This window comes from Acartia tonsa, chromosome 2, assembly GCF_053477335.1.
Source record: "Acartia tonsa isolate MP-2025a chromosome 2, ASM5347733v1, whole genome shotgun sequence".
In the NCBI taxonomy this organism is placed as follows: domain Eukaryota; kingdom Metazoa; phylum Arthropoda; class Copepoda; order Calanoida; family Acartiidae; genus Acartia; species Acartia tonsa.
The window spans coordinates 2,815,771-2,834,883 of NC_137261.1; the positions used below are offsets into that span (position 1 = coordinate 2,815,771).

General features: G+C 36.0%; 5 protein-coding genes across 5 annotated transcripts; all 5 read left to right on the forward strand.

Moving 5' to 3' along the window:
• Positions 1-2: 2 nt before the first annotated feature.
• On the forward strand, positions 3-3,386 carry LOC145333917 (uncharacterized). Its single transcript, XM_080179180.1, has 4 exons — positions 3-166; positions 713-828; positions 1,093-1,267; positions 1,735-3,386. Exons 1-4 carry the CDS (start codon positions 139-141, stop codon positions 2,370-2,372), a joined length of 957 nt encoding a protein of 318 aa, XP_080035306.1. The 5' UTR covers positions 3-138; the 3' UTR covers positions 2,373-3,386.
• A 457-nt stretch (positions 3,387-3,843) lies between these two features.
• Positions 3,844-5,573, forward strand: LOC145333928 (uncharacterized). The gene is made up of 4 exons (XM_080179186.1): positions 3,844-4,057; positions 4,285-4,601; positions 4,830-5,053; positions 5,267-5,573. Exons 1-4 carry the CDS (start codon positions 3,968-3,970, stop codon positions 5,407-5,409), a joined length of 774 nt encoding a protein of 257 aa, XP_080035312.1. The 5' UTR covers positions 3,844-3,967; the 3' UTR covers positions 5,410-5,573.
• A 40-nt stretch (positions 5,574-5,613) lies between these two features.
• Positions 5,614-8,832, forward strand: LOC145333937 (uncharacterized). The gene is made up of 4 exons (XM_080179198.1): positions 5,614-6,018; positions 6,296-6,418; positions 6,729-6,926; positions 7,337-8,832. Exons 1-4 carry the CDS (start codon positions 5,920-5,922, stop codon positions 7,961-7,963), a joined length of 1,047 nt encoding a protein of 348 aa, XP_080035324.1. The 5' UTR covers positions 5,614-5,919; the 3' UTR covers positions 7,964-8,832.
• LOC145312357 (uncharacterized) lies at positions 8,227-10,995 on the forward strand. The gene is made up of 4 exons (XM_080151596.1): positions 8,227-8,350; positions 8,642-9,954; positions 10,285-10,371; positions 10,626-10,995. The coding sequence occupies exons 2-4, from the start codon at positions 8,721-8,723 to the stop codon at positions 10,988-10,990; spliced, it is 1,686 nt and encodes a 561-aa protein (XP_080007722.1). The 5' UTR covers positions 8,227-8,350; positions 8,642-8,720; the 3' UTR covers positions 10,991-10,995.
• Positions 10,996-13,057: 2,062 nt separating this feature from the next.
• On the forward strand, positions 13,058-18,089 carry LOC145333948 (uncharacterized). The gene is made up of 8 exons (XM_080179208.1): positions 13,058-13,164; positions 13,390-13,521; positions 13,918-14,028; positions 14,224-14,304; positions 16,352-16,432; positions 16,653-16,736; positions 16,963-17,030; positions 17,305-18,089. The coding sequence occupies exons 1-8, from the start codon at positions 13,082-13,084 to the stop codon at positions 17,550-17,552; spliced, it is 888 nt and encodes a 295-aa protein (XP_080035334.1). The 5' UTR covers positions 13,058-13,081; the 3' UTR covers positions 17,553-18,089.
• The last annotated feature ends 1,024 nt before the right edge of the window (positions 18,090-19,113 follow it).

Here is a 19,113-nt window from a genome sequence, read left to right on the forward strand (position 1 = left end):
GTCGGCTTTTCAGGGAAGGCAGGAAATTTATATAGGTATTATCCAGGTCAGGACTGGAACAAACAAAATTTTATGTATATATTGTATATAGTTATTTTTTTCAAAGTAAAAAAATGTCAGACCAACGCTGGATGACGTATGTATAATTGGATCACAATTTTGATAGGTAAGTTTAATTAATTTTATAGACAATCAAAGAATAAATAAGGGTATTTTCTTGTTTGTAACTCTAACTCTTTATTTTGTGAGTTCCTTTGACATTTAATTTTGGTTTCAAAAAGTGTCACTCCCCCCCCCCCCCCCCTTTTTTACTTTCTCCTTCTTTCGTTATATGTAAACAAGTAATAACCTTATTATTATAACCAGGGGTGTATATTCTGCACAAGATTTATTTTTTTTCCCCTGCTACAAATTTTTTTATTTTTTTTCCCCCCTAGATTTTTCTGAAAAAGTAGGGGGGGAAATAGAAAAATATTTAAAGAACTCTATACTTCATTTATTTTATCCCTCCTACCACACATTTCTTTAGTTTTTTTTCACCAAGGAGGGGGGGGGGGGGGAAATGGAAAAAATGTTTTCAGTTTTCTTAATTTTTACATTTTTTTTTCCTCCAACCACTTATTTTTTATTTCCACCCCCCCCCCCCCCCCCTGAGCAGGGGATCCCATGCAGAATATACATCCCTGATTATAACATATACTTCTTATTTCAGGAGTTACCTATACACCCCTGTTAGACGTTATTGCAATGGGAGACAATTTGATTGGTACACTCTCTAAAGCTCTACTGAAGCGTATAAGAAGTGGAGATAAGACGAAAAATGTACAGGTGACTTTTTACAACTAATTATTTCTACATATTTAAGATGAGACCTTACTTTTCATTACTGTACTTAAAGTATAATCTATGCTCGACTTTAATTTCTATTTTTCACTTGCAGTCAGCGCACTATAAACATGCTTGCTCTTACACCAGTATAGTCATATTTACTGTAATCAATTGACACGTGTAGCTTGCCCAAATAACGATCCATAACAACTCCCCTATATTATTTTAAATAAGTAATTCACTAATTATGTAATCTTTTTCCAGTTGCAGCATAAACTGAGGTCCATAAGAAAACTCTTCTGTAATGCAACGAGAGCCAGAAGTAAATACTGGCGCAAGAAACATCAACAAAGTGAAGACAGTCAGCCATTACTAGAAGAAGAACAGCAGGAGGATTTGATGGATGTGGAATATGAGAACGAAACTGCATCGTCAAAAGGTAACCTACAATATCTGTAATATAAAGTAGAACGATGTCGGTCTGTCTGTTTGTTGTTTGTTTGTCCAAATTCCCACAAACATTGTCTCCCAATTTTTGTTTTTTATTTTCCTTTCAATCTAAATTTCAAACAATTGGTTTGATCAAACGTTAGTTAAGTTTGTCTCAAGATATCCTTGTTCCAGGGGTGTATATTCTACATGGGATCCCTTAACCTAACCCACCTTCACCCACTCTCTACATTTATCTACTTTTTCTGGAATTTTTAATTTTTTAACTTTCTAATTTGACTAGTTTTTCTTTACGGCATTATCCTTATACTAAAGTAACAGGATGTCTGTGTGTCTGTTCAAAAGGATCTTGCTAACCGCTGAACCGATTGGGTTCTCCTTTACAGGGTACCTTCACATAGGTCCCGGGAAGGTTTATAACTATAAAACACCATGTTTAACATCGTATTTTTTTAGGTAAAGTTTGTACAGGCTGCAATACCAACTTCACAAAGGAAACCGAAAGTATATGTTATCAATGCTACGCAAACCAAGTTTTGGAGCGATTAAATAACAATCCTGAAGAAACAAACTACATTAATATTGTTGTAGACAATATTAACAACAATAATACCAACGATAATAATGATGCAGACAATGACAGCATTCAAGATGCCGAGGACTGGGAACACGTCGAATTGTTTGATATACCTGAAGATGATTTTGACCCAGATGATGACGATGACCCTGATGACGAACCTGATGGCGAACCTGATGGCGAACCTGATGGCGATCATGACGGGGATCCCTTCAAACATCTTACAGAACTTGAGAAAGAAATTGTTAATGATTTCAGAAGCGTTTGTGTTCTAGACAACCCCATCTCTCACAACAAAGTGAGAATCATCCTGGCAATTCTGAAACGCTCGTGTATTTTCAAATTTCCGTCATATAATACATTATTCAAACCCAAATACAAAGTTGAAATCAAAGAAAACAAATATAATCCTACAAATGCTCCTGGTTCACTGATTGAGTGCAGGTATGTTTATATACGATTTAGAAAGCGTAGCATTTCTATAATCATTACCAGAATTTCCGTACGTCCATTTTAAACATGTCGATTTTTCTCCTTTTTTAACAACAAACTTTCAAGTGTTCTAATTATCAGTTTGATCATTCTTTGGTATATTGCTTCCTGCGACAACTTGAGAACAATATTATAAGCTATTATTAGTTAAAAATATATTTCTTTTTCCAGATTCCCTACCTATGAGATCCTCCAAGACGCCATCACAGACTTTAAACGGTTGAATGGACAACAGGCCGTTGATGATCATATAACTTTTGACATCTCGGGCGACGGAGTGAAAGCAGCTCAGGGATCTCATATCTCCTATTATACTGTCTGGATTAGGTAAGTAATTAATATATTGTGGATTTGAAAGGGTTGGGTTGGGATAAAGTTCTTTTCATATACAGCATGACCCTCGAAAAAATATTTTTTAGGAATGGCACCCTATATTTCAAAGGATATCAAAATATTTGTTTTACATCAATTGACAGCCCAGATTTTTAAAGCCAAAGTTTAGGAAACCATTCAATAAAGAAATAAAAAAGAAAACTAAGTTTACAATTGATACTTTTTTCTATTGCATACATATATAAAAATCTGTCTTACTGTATACCAGGACTTAATTAATACCATAAGTAAACCTAGTTTTTACCACTTTTACGGTAAAATTTTACCAGCCTTTACGTTTTATAAATCAGTAACTACAATTTTAAGTCTAAGTTATTAAATGCTATTATTATTAATTCTTCTTTATTATTTCAGGTTATTCTTCAACAAGGATTTCAGTGTTATATTGCCAGTCAGCATATTTGAGAAGACGAGGAGGCGTCCCTACAGTTACAACTTTCTGGATAATGTTACCCGATTCATCAACAAACTAATTCAAGAAGGTTTACCTGGACATACCTTTCAATGTAGAACCATCATCCACGATGCCGTTGCGAGAGCCGATGTATTCGGCATTCTTGGCCATGGATCAAAAAATGGATGCCCACACTGTGACCTTCCAGGGATGGCTTTTTCACAGACTTATCTCCGTCAAAAGAACTTGGTATTGTTCGAATCAATGAATGTATTTTACCCCAGTGACAGTCAAAATATGGGTACGCCGAGGTCTGACGAGAAATTCCGCAAGTTAGAGGAAAATAATCAGAACATGAAAACCAGTTTTTCTGAGCTTGACCCGAGCTTGGATTTAATACAAGATACCCCCAGTGATCCGATGCACGCGTTGCACCTGGGCTATGTAAAGAAAGTGATGACGTACCTGAAGAAAGGACGTAATAGTTATCCAGAATTGGAAGAAGAAGACTTAGTTCAAATGGAGAGAATTACAGGGATGTACTGCATTTGACTAAAGAAATGACGCGTAAAATAGGTGTTTTCTTCGCGCATTTCTCGGCACTGCGATAAAATTCTGCATTTTTAGATTTATGTCTATTACACATTATTTGTACGCCTTGTTATGCCGCTTAAAAGAGTGTTAGTTTGAAAAGTTTAAAGAACTTAAATTTTGAAAATTTTCTCCTTATCACCCATATTTTACCATGAACTGCAGTAACTCCAATTATAGATGAAATCAACGATCAATTGAAGCTTGTTGGCGATTTTGATCGCGTTCCCCGTACGTCCATCATGCGCCTGACAGAGAAGAAGCTAGCCCTCAATTTGAAAAGTTCTGAATTCAAAGTACTGGGCTTTTACCATATGATATTTTATGCAGAGGTAGGTTTTTACCATATTATAATCTTTTTAGAATTTAAAGCTTATTTCAGTTTCATTATATTGTATAGCAATAACATTCTTTTTAAATTTGCGCACGTGTGCTATATTATATATATATTTCTATTGAGGAGGGTGGACTTCCAATAAGTATATAGGGCGAAGCCCCTAGAGGCTAGGGGCGAAAGAGCTAGTTTTCCCTTAAATTATTACGATGTTTTTTTTTCCAGTTGGCAAATCTTAAAGATGAACAACGTCTGATATGCAAGTTTTTATTCCACATATTGCGCTGTCTCGAAGAGCATATAACAACTGAACGTGTGGCTGAGCTCAAGACCATGATAATGGTCCTGAACTCAAAATTGGCGGAGATGTACGGCGAATCGTGCTTGAGTTACAATACTCACATGCTTTACCATATGCCGGAACATGTCCGCCGATTTGGACCATCCATGGCGTTCAGTTGTTATGCTTTCGAAAGTGCCAATCATGTGATTGCAACTTACATCCGAGGATATAATTTTGGCCTTAAAGAGGTTTCAAACAGGTAATACTATTTTTTTTTAGTTGAGTTCCTTTGACTTTTAGTTTTGGTTTCAAGAAGTGTCACTTCTCCCCCCCCCCCCCCACTCTTTACAAATTTTAATGTAATTTTTAAAAATGTAACATAACTTTCTTTCCGTGTATTGCTGATCAAACACTTAAGCTATAACGATTTCACCAGCAACATACCTTTCCGTTTAACAGCCATTAATGACATAAATGACATATTTAGATTGTTGATATTTCACACAGTGAAACCGTACATAAATGAAAAGCTGGCTGTCAGGGGAAAAAGGAATGCCAACAAACGAAAGTTCGAAAGAAATCAATTCTATACAGACTGCCAAGACCTCTACTTTGTCCCAGACTGCCGTCGTGATAAAACAGTATGGTTGGTCCACAAAGTGAGGACATTTTTTCCGGCATACACCTTTCCTGAAGATTCCAGAATAATAGGTAGGGGTGTATATTTTGCACATGATTAATTGTTGTATAGAAATATTTCATGAACTATACATTTCATCTAATTCCTTTTTAACCTACCACAATTTATTTGTAATTCTTTATCATGCCAGGAGGAGAGTGTGGTAAAGGGGGGAGGGGGGGTCTAGGAAATATGAATTAAGTTTTATGGTTTTAAACACTGAAAATATACACCCCTGGTATTAGGAGTAGGCAAGACTGACGATCCCGAAGACTATAGCCATCCTCCAACAGAACTAGCCTCCAACCTACTGAAGTACAGAGTAGCACATATCTCCGTACACCTGTTGCATCAAGATGTCTCCATCGTAATTCCTATCGGAATTTAATTTTGTACATTGAAAGCAGAGAAAGGGGGGGGGGGGGAAATGACACTTTTTGAAACCAAAACTAAAAGTTCCATATTGTACCCTTATAAAACAACTGCCATGCAAAATTACAGATCTGTAACTGTTTCTTTAGTTCAGTTCCTTTGACTTTTAGTTTTGGTTTCAAAAAGTGTCACTTCCCCCCCCCCCCCCCCTTTTGTTATAATATGTATGTAAAATGTTGTAAAATTCAACTGAAGGCCCTTCCTTCCCTCTTTATTTGGAATTTATGTGAAATGTACTTTAAAATATTTTTTTCATTAAAATTATTTTTTATAGCTAATTTTAAAAAAGGCATTTCAACTAAATTTAGCAAAACCCTACCTTTTTGGCCATCGATGGGTATGAAGTTAAAGTGTTATAAGTCTAGTCTGTAATTTGAAAGAGTACATGTTTGCAATTTAATTTAATTTTACATAAAATTTTAATTTCTGTCTACACATTTCAGATTTAAAACTATGCAAATTGCCCATGCCAACGACCTGGATCCAACAGCGTAACTTCGACTGGCAATTGATCAAGCTAGATCCCAAAATGACGAGGACTGGAAAGAGTGCTAGTTCTGTAAAGGTAAAAATTATATTTAAGGCCTAATTTACTATTGTACAAATTGCTGCTACCCTTCGCTCTTAAAACTTATAAATTCGCATGTTACCGGATCGAAAGGAAAACCTTATCGGTTCATGCTTAACAGACCACAAAAGATTATTGACCAAGTATAATTATTTATTAATTTTCCACAGTGTGTTTAACATTTGATATTAGTAATTAAAATTCTAGGGGCGTAGCCACTGCTATCTAATATCTTTTTATGCATTGTAAATACAACAATTATTTCTTGTTTTAGAACAACAAGCCTACTGGAGGTGGCAAACCTAATTTAAGTGCCAGAGGTGGAAGTGCCAAAGCTCCAAGTGCCAAAACTGGAAGCAACAAATCTACTGGAGGTGGCAAAGGTACAACAGCAAAGGTAGGATTTTAAGTTTTATTGTTATCGGTTTTTGGTTTGTTGGTGTTTTGTTGTTAAACTAAACTTACTAACATGATGTCTGTTTGTGGGTTTGTACCAACAAATCTCGTTAACCGTTGAACAAATTGGGTCCCTCTAACCATATAACTTAACCTAGCCTAACCTAACACAGTCATTTTGTCGGGAGAGGGGGGGGGGGAGGGTAAAGTTTTAAAAAATAGAAGAAAAAAATTAGGATAATGCCGGTGTTGTTTAAAACTATAATCCTCGGTAAGTAATGCTTTACAATAATTATCTATATTATTTTTAGAACACAAATAGAACCACAACATCTCCAATGAGGCCAATAAATATTACCCCACCTCCATCTCCACGGGCACGGCACCACTCCGCGAGTCAACGGACCGCGAGAGCTGTAGTTCCTCCTGCAACATCATCACGATCCCAGTCCCAGTCATCACGACCCCAGGGATCATCTGGCCCTTCTGGTGAGATGGAAGAAAGCGAGGTATTATTTTTATTTCATTTTGTCATCCAGAGGATACAAATTACAATTATTTAGGATATATATCGACTTAGCCTGGAAAAAATAACTTGTAAGATTTGACTAAATTTTTGGTAAACATTGACCAATAAAAATTTACCTTGTAAATTTTTACAAACAAGTTGGTCAAATTTTACCAAGTTGATTTTTTGGTCAAAGTCCAAAAATCTGGACTTAGCCTAAAAATTTACCTTGTCAATTTTTACCAAAAAGTTGGTCAAATTTTACCAAGTTTTTTTGTTTGTCAAAGTCCAAAAATGATGGAAGATGCTTAGGATCACTTGCTCTTGTTTGTGGATAGTCTTCTTTTCTACCACATAGTTTTTAAAATACCAAGACTTGAAAATATGTGGTTTAATATGTTTCATTTTAAGGATTTGTTCACCGGGGCCGTTATGAACCAAATTCAGAACCAATTTCAGCAGCTACGTACTTTCTTGACCTCACAAATGAAAAATCAATTAGAGCCCATTAATGCGTCCATCAGAAACTTGGTAAACAAAACGTCCACAAACCATGAGTTAGTGAAGAATGAAATCAAAGACCTGCAAGACAGTGTATCAAGAGATATGGCTGAAAATACTAAAACCCTGAAAACAGAAATGAAGAAAACCGGCCAAATTGTGGAAACCTTGGTGACTGATCTAAGAAGACTGACCAATGTGGATGAGCTTGATGAGGAGGAGGCGAATAAAGGGCCTAGTGAGAATCAGGATGTTGTCGTGGACCAGATTTTCTCACCAGATTTTTACAGAGAAAGAATAAAGAACCAGGACCCCTTGGAAAAAGATGGTTATATGAGAAGAGAAGAAATTATCTTTTTCATCCAAAATTTCGAAGACTCACTGAAAGTGGATATAGGCTGGCAAACCTTACTGAAAGTATGCCGCGACATCATAACCTTCCTGTATGTCGTGTTCGAGCAGTTCACCTTTGACGCCCGCATCACAGCTGCCTTTTGGACTGCTCCGGAAGTTATTGATGACGAAACTGGTAAGTAAATATTATTTTGTAAATTTGACATGATGAGAAAACGTTTAAAACAGGGAGAAGGGAGGTGGGGGCAAGGGAAATAAACCGAATAAAAGGGGCATTCCTATTCTTGCTAGCAGGTGACCATGTACAATAATCTTTTTATATATATATTTTATTTGTGAAAATAAATCTTGTGCAGAATATACACCCCTGGTACAATAATAAACATGTACCTATGCAGAGTTAATTGAAAATTTCATTATTATTTCAGTGGATCGTTTCTTGGATCATTGTAAGTTAGTGCTTAACGAGACGTACCTAGATGAAGCTATCCCACCAAATTTGTGGAGAACAGGAACCTATGTGTCTTCAAGCGACCTTTTTCTAGTGAGGAACCACATACAAGCTTGTAGGTAATTCAATTATTTATCGCATCTATTCCGCGTCTATTCAATGTGAAAGTGGTAGTTTTACAAAATGCATTTCAATGTTCTTTAGTTAAAAAAGTAGTTTCACGAAATGTTAACTGCATATTGTATTCTTGTTAAATTGTTAAACTACATTTCTATGGCATATGTTTCAAAGAATTTCAATTTTGTACCATGTATTTTTTTATGTGGCAAGACTTTTAGTTCATCTTTTCTTGATATATGTTATATGTTATATATTGAGACTGTTTTGATATAAACCCTTTTTTTATCTAGGTTCTTGCGCAATTTCGAACACACTTTTAAAGAGGACGCGACTGGTTTTTGTGAAAATAAGAAGAGGGCCCAAGATTATATGCTTGCTAATGAGGATCCTGTCTGCTGGAGGCTATTTCGAGGGCTGGTAACGCGAAAACAAGAACGCGCATTGTCAACCCCAAACTACACGTATGAACAGGTTTTTGAAATCAAGCCAAGGAAGGAGACAAGCAATAAGAAAGGCAAGAAAGACAAGAAAGACAAGAAAGACAAGAAAGACAAGAAGGAAAAGGCACAGAAACGATCAGCCTTACAGATGTGTGAATTTTATCTGGCCCCTGCAGAGATACAAAGAATTAAGCGGCGTATTAAACCGAAGACAATCACAACTTCAACACCAGGTGTTACAGCCGAAGACAGGAAATTTTACCACATGTTAGGTGCCCACTCAATGGGTTGCTTACCCCACGAAGTTCAAGGAAAGAACCCGATTTACTTGAGAATAAACAATGACAGGTCGAGAAATTCATTTCAGATCAAAGATTATGCAGACATGGCAAAGAACCCCAAGCAATTTTTCAAGACAGTCCATAGTAATAAGAAGGTTATACAAAGAGCTGTAATGTATTATTCGTACGCCACAACCAATTTGAAACCAGAAATGAGTGAAGAACAGACAAAGATTCACAATGCCAGTGAGAAAGCAACTAGAATTTCAAGAAATAGAAAGATGAATGCTGCTGATGAATCCACTGCTGATGATTGCACTGCTGATGATTCCACTGCTGATGATTCCACTGCTGATGTATCCACTGATGGTGAAGACAATGAGGGGGGAGGCAATGCTGTTGAAGACAATGAAGCTGAAGGCAATGCTGTTGAAGAAAATGGTATGGAAAACATTGCTGATGAAGAAAGCAACAATGGTGAGGAGCTTGTAATTGATGACGGAGCCGACGACGTTGAAATGAATTCAAATGATGATCAGATTGGGAATGACTTACCCGCGGAGAATCCAGCAGTAACTCCAGAACCAGTAAAGCACCCAGTAAAGCCACGTAGGTTATATGAAGATCCAATTGTCAACAGCCAGTCCAATAATAAACCCAAAGTAAATGTATTTAAAAACATCACAAGCTCCAAAAGGAAGAAGCATGGAAAGGGCTCGAAGTCGAAGTCGAAGAAGATAATTATTTCTGAAACAGACGATGAGGGCCAAAATGTGGGAAATCTTGATGATACAGTCCCAATGCAAGATGATGAACAACCACCAAACTTTCCACCACTGCAAAGACAGAAAGAATTTTATGGACGAAATAATTCAATCACAGGTACATATTTGTTGAACATTAATTATTATTTATAAGTTTTATCTTTCCTCGTATTGTGTATATACTGCACAAGATTTTTTTTCCTCTGCTACTAATTTTTTTTTAAATTTTTCTTCCCCCCCCCCTAGTTTTTTTTCACCAAGTAGGGGGAAAATTGAAAAATATTTAAAGAACTCTATGATTTATTTATTCTATCCCTCCTACAACACATTTCCTTTTAAAATTTTTTTTTCAACCAAGTAGGGGGGGTGGGGGGGTGGAAAAATGTTTTCAGTACTTGCTTTTTGTTTGGAAACGTATAAAATTAATGTATAAATTAATTATTTACAGGCAACAGTAACGAGAGACAGGTGACTGGAAAGGCAACAAGAGTCGTGGAGGAAAGCAGCAGTGATGAGAATGATGAGGATGCCGAAGGTATTGTTATTTATAGTTTGAAAAACGTAGGAACTGTATCACCTAAATTTAAGTTTATTAATATTTTAAAATTTTACCATAAAAGTGGTAAAAACTAGGTTTTTTATGGTATTAATTGTATCCTGGAGATCGGATTCTACTCTTCTGTGTATTGGTCCTGCGGTGATTTTAAGCTATTTCCTTGGAGGGGGGGGGGGGGGGGGGGTTGGGTAACATTTATACTATTTGAAATAATGACTATAATAATTATTTAGATGATGTGGCGATCATTCCAAAGAACCGGGAGCGAAGGCAAACCGCATTGGAAGCCGAAGCAAAAACCAAGAAAAGTTTACAGCTGGACAATGAACCATCATTCGAGGTGGATAACGAAGATGACGGAAACCAGAGTGACGAAATTGTGGAGGTTGAGGACAATGAGGGCAAGAATGACGGCAATGCAAGTAAGGAAATTCGGATACATCCATGTGGAATAATATTACCCAAACTTGCCATTATAATTCACAACCACACGGGTCATTATGAGGTTGTTGCAGTAGGCTCAAATGTTTCTATATACAACCAAATGGAAATTTTAGAACTCATCAACATTGACGGTAAGTTACAGGTCTTAATGTAATAAATGGGGGGGGGGGGGGGCGAAAGTGACACTTTTTTGGGGCTTTTATTGGCGGTTATCGGCGGTGGCGACGCCGTTTCTTCACAGTTCCATATTGTACCCCTATAAAGCAACTGCCAATGCAAAATTCCCCCTTTTATCTTTGATTGGCATATTAATATAGGGTAAAAAATATTGCTTGTTTTCATTTGAATCTGATTAATAGTAACTAATGTTCATATAGGTATGGAAATAATATTGAAGCTACAATTATGTACATTTGCTTTAACATTTTTTATTTCTTTGTAGGAGAAAAAGCAAAGTGGAAAAAAGATGGAGAAGAAGGTGAATTACCTTCTGACATCAAAGAAGAAGCACCAGAGAGTGATGATACAGATGAAGGTCATCAATCAGACCCAGACACTGGAACTGGCAGTAGTAGTAGTAGTGAAGAAGAAGAAGAAGAACGCAGGCCAAAAGCAAAAGTGGCCCAAAAGCCAAAGCCTACCAAAGAAGGTCCTAAACGTCCCAGAAAACAAACAACATTTCCATCAACGAATCAAATTAATGCGGTGTTGTACAGAAACCAGAGCAGAGCAAGCACGAGCACAGCACAAATTAATTCAAGCCGGGAATATGCTGAAAGCGCAGGCACATCAAATCCTGATGAAGACGTAAACACAGAACCAGGTTGTAGTTATAGTCCAGAGCCAGGTTGTAGTAATAGTCAACTCAGTGAGCAACCTAACCAAATTAAGCTGCAGCAAATGTTGAACAGAACAAATACACATTTGCCCGATTTCGGCCAGCGTGGTGAGGCTCGGACAAGAAGAGATGCCAACAAACGAGTAAAGGACAACATGAAGAAGCAAAGATTGTGGGAACAGGGACACAGGCCTGAAGATGATGAGTTAGAGAAGAAGAAAAGATCAACCTCCAGACCACCACAGAGAGCAAGTTCTCAACAATGTTCTCAAAACATAAACAATTACGGTATCTTTGGCAGCTACATTACAGCTGATTCGGGAAAGGGGTGTATATTCTGCACAAGAAATATTGTTTGTCCACGGCTAAAAATTTTTAAAATTTACAAATGTTTTCAGTTTTCTTAATTATTACCTTTTTTCTTACCTCCATCTATTTATATTTAATGAAATCTAATATACATCCCTGAGCATTCTTGGAAAAAATATTACACATCCGAACCATGTAGAATATACATCCCTGGCAGAATGGAGACAAGTATTATCCGTCGGAACCTTCGTCTGAAAACGAAGAACAAGACGAAGAACAAGACGAAGAACAAGACGAAGAACAAGACGAAGACCTGATTATAGGTCGCAGTCAATCCCAATAATTCCAGGACTTTACGTATATATATATTTATATGTAATTTTTTTTGATGTCATAAGTTTCATCTTCAATTTTTTTTTATAATATCTAGAAAGGAGTCTTTTCCCAAAATGCATTTGAAGTTAATTTAGTGAACCGTATATTTGAACCTGTTTAAATGTGTTTAAACTCTATTTATATGGCATAAATTTGAAGAAAGTTAAATTTTCTACCACGTACTTTTACCATCTTAACAAAGAAAAATATGCAATTCACAAAATTAAGTTCAAATGCATTTTGTGAAACTACCCCTTTCCACCAATTAAGTTTAATGAGCTTAAAGTTAAGAGCTTAAACTGAAAATTTTTTGTTGTATAATCTGTCGCATTTTTTGTAATTCAGTATATAGCAGTTGTAGTTTACCCCCTAAACTAAGGAAAAAAGTATTCAGAACTAGCTTTTGTTAATATTATATATTTCTTTAATTTTGTAGAAAAATATTATATATATGACAGTTATCGTAGGGAATGTTTTAATTAATACGGTGGTAGATTTCCATGGTAAAATGCGTAATGTTTATGTGCTGTATTAAAAAAGAGAACGTTTCAAATTTGTATAAACTTTTTGTAAATGTTAAATTTGTCTATATACTTGTTTACCAATATGTGATCTTGCTGGCCACCGTATTATATTAAAATTCCCTACGTCAGTTTTTTGGACATTTATTAATGAAAATTTAATTACCAGTGAGAATTTGTTTCTTTTCAAATTTAATATAGAATGTCCGACATGACAGCCACAGCAGCAGCCGACTTAGAGAGAGACGAACAGCACGAAGAACAGAAGCCGGAAACCACAAGTGGGTGAGTAATATTTTAATATGTATAAAACGAAGTAGAATGATGTCTGTCTGTCTGTCTGTCCGTCCGTCCGTCCCTAGCTATATTTTGGTAACCATTCATCGAATCGGATTCGACAATCCATCACAACATAATTACATAAATACATATTACATATTTTTTGGTAATTACTTCTTTGGGCAAAGGTCCGATTACCTGGGATATATAATATATATTTATATATTTCAGTGATAGCGAAAAACAGAAGAACGAAATGAGTGTGTCTGAGCCTGAGCTGCCTGCTAAGCTGGATGACCTGACTGATACCCCTCCTAAATCGTCTGATACAGAAGATTTGAACCTAACTTTGGATTGCACTACGTAAGTTTATTTATTTTTGTTACCATTCTATTTCTGTTCGGAAGGTGGTAGTAGCCGGATTGAAAAGAGTAGGATAAACATTATTGTTATGGCGAATAATTATAGTTTCATTCAGGGGTGTACATTACGCACAAGATTTATTTTGTTCCCGTGGTACAAAATTTTGTATTTTTTTCCCACCTATTTTTATCTCACCAAGTAGGGACGGAAATGGAGAAATATTGAAAGAACTAAAATTTTTGGTCCTACCACACATATTTTAGTTATTTTCCCCCCACCACCTGAACAGGGGATCCCATATAGGATATACCCGATCTGTTCAGTGGTTATCGAGATCCTTCGGTACATAAACACGGACATCCTGTTACTTTAGTATTATTTTTTTTTATTTTTCAGGGACGACGATGGATGGGAGACAATGCAGAAAATAAAACAAGACCTTAGGGCAGCAAAGCAAAAAATTGCTTCTTTGGAAGAGGAGATCGCTTGTTTGGAAACACAAACAAAGTAAGAAATTTTTTTCACTTCTTTTTTTGGTATTTAATCCGGGCGACTGTGTTGTAAATGATTTTTCGGTACAGACAAATTCACCTTTATATATTACAAAACTAGCAAGTATGCCTCTAGGGGTAAGGTGGGAGGGGTAAATGTGGACCAAAAAAAAAGTTTACTATTTAATTATAATATGATTGCTTAATTCAGGGAGCAATCCAAGAGATGTCCGGCGGCACAAAAGGATGACCAGAAGGTCGGACAAGCCTCTGTTATGGAAGGAGAAGCAAAGTAAGATATCCTATTATATAAAGTAGTAAGCGTTTTTTGTTTGTCCCGAAGGATAACCGCTAAACCGATATTGTTCTCCTTTAAAGTGAAGCTTCTTATAGGTCCTGGAAAGGTTTTAAACTATTTTTGTGCAGGGTGTCTTCACCCCCTTCCCCAAAAAATATTTGTACTCTTCTGAAACTGAAATTGAAAATGGGAAGATGTTGATTTTTCCCCTTCCAACCTTAAGTGCCCCTAGAGGTTTCTAAGGGCGTAGCCACTAGTTTCTTTTAATAATCTTTTTTCATACTTTATCCGGGCGACTGTGTTGTAAATGATTTTTCGGTACAGACAAATTCACCTTTATATATTACAAAACTATAGCAAGTATGCCTCTAGGGGTAAGGTGGGAGTGGTAAATGTGGACCATAAAAAGTTTACTATTTAATAATAATATGATTGCTTAATTCAGGGAGCAATCCGAGAAATGTCCGGCGGCACAAAATGATGATCAGAAGGTCGGACAAGCCTCTGTTATGGAAGGAGAAGCAAAGTAAGATATCCTATTATATAAAGTAGTAAGCGTTTTTTGTCTGTCCCGAAGGATAACCGCTAAACCGATATTGTTCTCCTTTAAAGTGAAGCTTCTTATAGGTCCTGGAAAGGTTTGAAACTATTTTTGTGCAGGGTGTCTTCACCCCCTCCCCCAAAAAATATTTTTACTCTTCTGAAACTGAAATTGAAAATGGGAAGATGTTGATTTTTCCCCTTCCAACCTTAAGTGCCCCTAGAGGTTTCTAGGGGCGTAGCCACTAGTTTCTTTTAATAATCTTTTTTCATACTTTATCCGGGCGACTGTGTTGTAAATGATTTTTCGGTACAGACAAATTCACCTTTATATATTACAAAACTATAGCAAGTATGCCTCTAGGGGTAAGGTGGGAGTGGTAAATGTGGACCATAAAAAGTTTACTATTTAATAATAATATGATTGCTTAATTCAGGGAGCAATCCGAGAAATGTCCGGCGGCACAAAATGATGATCAGAAGGTCGGACAAGCCTCTGTTATGGAAGGAGAAGCAAAGTAAGATATCCTGTTATATAAAGTAGTAAGCGTTTTTTGTCTGTCCCGAAGGATAACCGCTAAACCGATATTGTTCTCCTTTAAAGTGAAGCTTCTTATAGGTCCTGGAAAGGTTTTAAACTATTTTTGTGCAGGGTGTCTTCACCCCCTTCCCCAAAAAATATTTTTACTCTTCTGAAACTGAAATTGAAAATGGGAAGATGTTGATTTTTCCCCTTCCAACCTTAAGTGCCCCTAGAGGTTTCTAGGGGCGTAGCCACTAGTTTCTTTTAATAATCTTTTTTCATACTTTATCCGGGCGACTGTGTTGTAAATGATTTTTCGGTACAGACAAATTCACCTTTATATATTACAAAACTATAGCAAGTATGCCTCTAGGGGTAAGGTGGGAGTGGTAAATGTGGACCATAAAAAGTTTACTATTTAATAATAATATAATTGCTTAATTCAGGGAGCAATCCGAGAAATGTCCGGCGGCACAAAATGATGATCAGAATGTCGGACAAGCCTCTGTTATGGAAGGAGAAGCAAAGTAAGATATCCTATTATATAAAGTAGTAAGCGTTTTTTGTCTGTCCCGAAGGATAACCGCTAAACCGATATTGTTCTCCTTTAAAGTGAAGCTTCTTATAGGTCCTGGAAAGGTTTGAAACTATTTTTGTGCAGGGTGTCTTCACCCCCTCCCCCAAAAAATATTTGTACTCTTCTGAAACTGAAATTGAAAATGGGAAGATGTTGATTTTTCCCCTTCCAACCTTAAGTGCCCCTAGAGGTTTCTAGGGGCGTAGCCACTAGTTTCTTTTAATAATCTTTTTTCATACTTTATCCGGGCGACTGTGTTGTAAATGATTTTTCGGTACAGACAAATTCACCTTTATATATTACAAAACTATAGCAAGTATGCCTCTAGGGGTAAGGTGGGAGTGGTAAATGTGGACCATAAAAAGTTTACTATTTAATAATAATATGATTGCTTAATTCAGGGAGCAATCCGAGAAATGTCCGGCGGCACAAAAGGATGACCAGAAGGTCGGAGAAGCCTCTGTTATGGAAGGAGAAGCAAAGTAAGATATTTCTTTTAATATTATTTTTTCATACTTTATCCGGGCGACAGTGTTGTAAATGATTTTTCTGTAAAGACAAATTCAACGTGTTCCTTTATTTATTAAAAGCGAGTACTAGCAAGTACGCCTCTAGCTGGGTAAGGTGGAAGGGGTAAATGTGGAACCAAAAAGTTTACTACTTAATTTAAATAGATTATTATATATATATTGTTTAATTCAGGAACAAAACAGCTGCAGCTGGCTCTCCAGAAAATTCGGATGAGAACGAGGTTAAGGAAGTCACTGTTATGGAAACACCAGCAAAGTAAGATTTTTTAAAATTACTACTTTATCCTGACGACTGTGTTGTAAATGATTTTTCTGTACGCTAAACCCTCTAATATGAAGTATATCCTTAAAGTTTCTTTTGCCACTCCCTTCCCTTGCCGGTACCTATGAGAAGAACCCGATCGGTTCAGCGGTTAACAAGATCCTTCGCTACATACAAACAAAAATCGTTTTACTTTGTAGTATAGATTGTTTAATTTCAGGATGAAAGACCAACCGGATTTTGATATAATTTATGAGAACATAAAGAATCCAGGACCAAAAAGCCCAGGTATAGTACAATATTTATACTAGCGACTGTGCCCAAAGCATATAGTGAAACATTTCTGTACTACATTGTATTATTACACTAGGTTAGGTTAGGTTAGGTTAGGTTAGGTTAGGTTAGAATAGGCTAGGCTAGGCTAGGCTAGGCTAGGTTAAAACTAGAAATATTACTCTTTCTATTAATACACTAGGTTAGGTTAGGCTAGAAAAAAAACTATTGTAAAATTGAAGTATTTTTTTGTAAAAAAAAGTAATTTTAAAAAATATTTTAATTTCAGTGTATGGGGTGTCAGATGATGAGCAGGAGATGTTTGAACCACCCCCTCCTACAATCCGGCCAGCATCAAAACTGAGTAGGCGCAAAAGAAGTGCAACACCGGGGAAAATCAAGACATGCGCCCATGGACGCAGTCCCCGAAGCGAGCTGCCATTGGACACGAGACTCATCGAATGCACCTATATGTGCCCAGACTGCCGCGTCTTCTTTCACAAGAGGCAAAAACAAAGAAAAGAAGGACAAAAGTAAGCTGATGTATAATAGTCCTTCCATCCCGTCAGATCATATATAAACTATTTGTGATAAAAAAGTGATATATATCAAGATATCTTGAGTCAAAAAATATGTTTAACCACCTTTAATTTGTACGTACATTAATCTTGACAGTTTGACAGTTTTGTTCTGACGATGAAAATATTCATATAATATTATATTTGAAACCGCTATTCCTATATAGCAAAATTTTTGAAAATTTAATAATGGAAAGTAACTTCGTGATATATTTTTCTTGTATAAAAATGTTCTAGTATAAAGTACAATTAGAATCCAGATCTCAGCAATTAAAACCTATGTATATTTGTGTTAATTTCTCAGCTTAAACCGATTAAACATGCAGTTGTATTATCTGTAAAACTATGTAATATTTGGTCATTTAAACCACGTCTAGAATTATAGACTAATTAAGAAAATTTCTGTGAATATATACCTATATAGTATCGCGCTATCGTACCTATGTAAATCATTATGTAAAAAAAGTGTTTCAATCAATAAAGTTAATAATGAAAACAATTTTTTTTTTATTTTTGCGTTTTGTACAAGCGAGGTTTTTCGATAATTAAGGTCGTTTTTTACCACTTTCTCGTGATTTTTACCACCCGTTTTTACCACAATTATTGGTAAATTTTTACCATATTTACCCTATTTCTGGTAAAATTTTACCAGTTTAGGGCAAAAATATTACCAGGTGTTGAACAGTTTTACCACTTTTTTGGTAAAATTTACCGCAAATTTCTGGTAAATTTTACCAAAAAAGTGGTAAAAATTGGTCAAAATCTGGTATAAATTTGCGTCCTAAAATGGTAATATTTTACCGGAAATCTGGTAAAATTTTACCGATAATTGTGGTAAAAATCGATGGTAAAAAGCGTGAGAAAGTACCACTAAAAGTGTTTTTACCACGATTACGGTAAAATTTTACCACCTTTTAAATCGTATAGGCTGGTAAAATTTTACCGTAAAAGTGGTAAAAACTAGGTTTTTTTATGGTATTAATTCCGTCCTGGGAAAAGTCTATCATGAAGTATGAAAAATCCATACACATGCTCAATCATTTATGATATTGTATTTTTGCAAAAATATATGAGAATGCTAATGTGATTTTCGCGGTATTGTTCTTTTGTGTGCTTGACGTGAATGTAATTAAACACTAAATGGTAACTAAAGCATTCATTCGAATCCGATGGATAGGAACCGGTTCTCATATATACGAAAAAACTATGTCTAGCATCGTATTATATTCAACTTTCTACGAATATAAAAATGTACAATCATAAGATTATTACCAGTTTTTTTAGCCCGTGCTTTCGGCACCTCGGGGCTAAAAAAACTGGTTTTGATCTTATAATAGTACATTCTATATCCGCGGAAAGCTGTTTATAATACGATGCGAGAAATAACTATTCCAATATGGCTTCAAAGCAGATTAATATCCACTGGATTAGAACTGGTCCTTAGCCATACAGAAAAAAAACCTTGTATAGCATCGTATTACAGGCAATTTTCCACGAATATTAAGATAAATATAATAAAA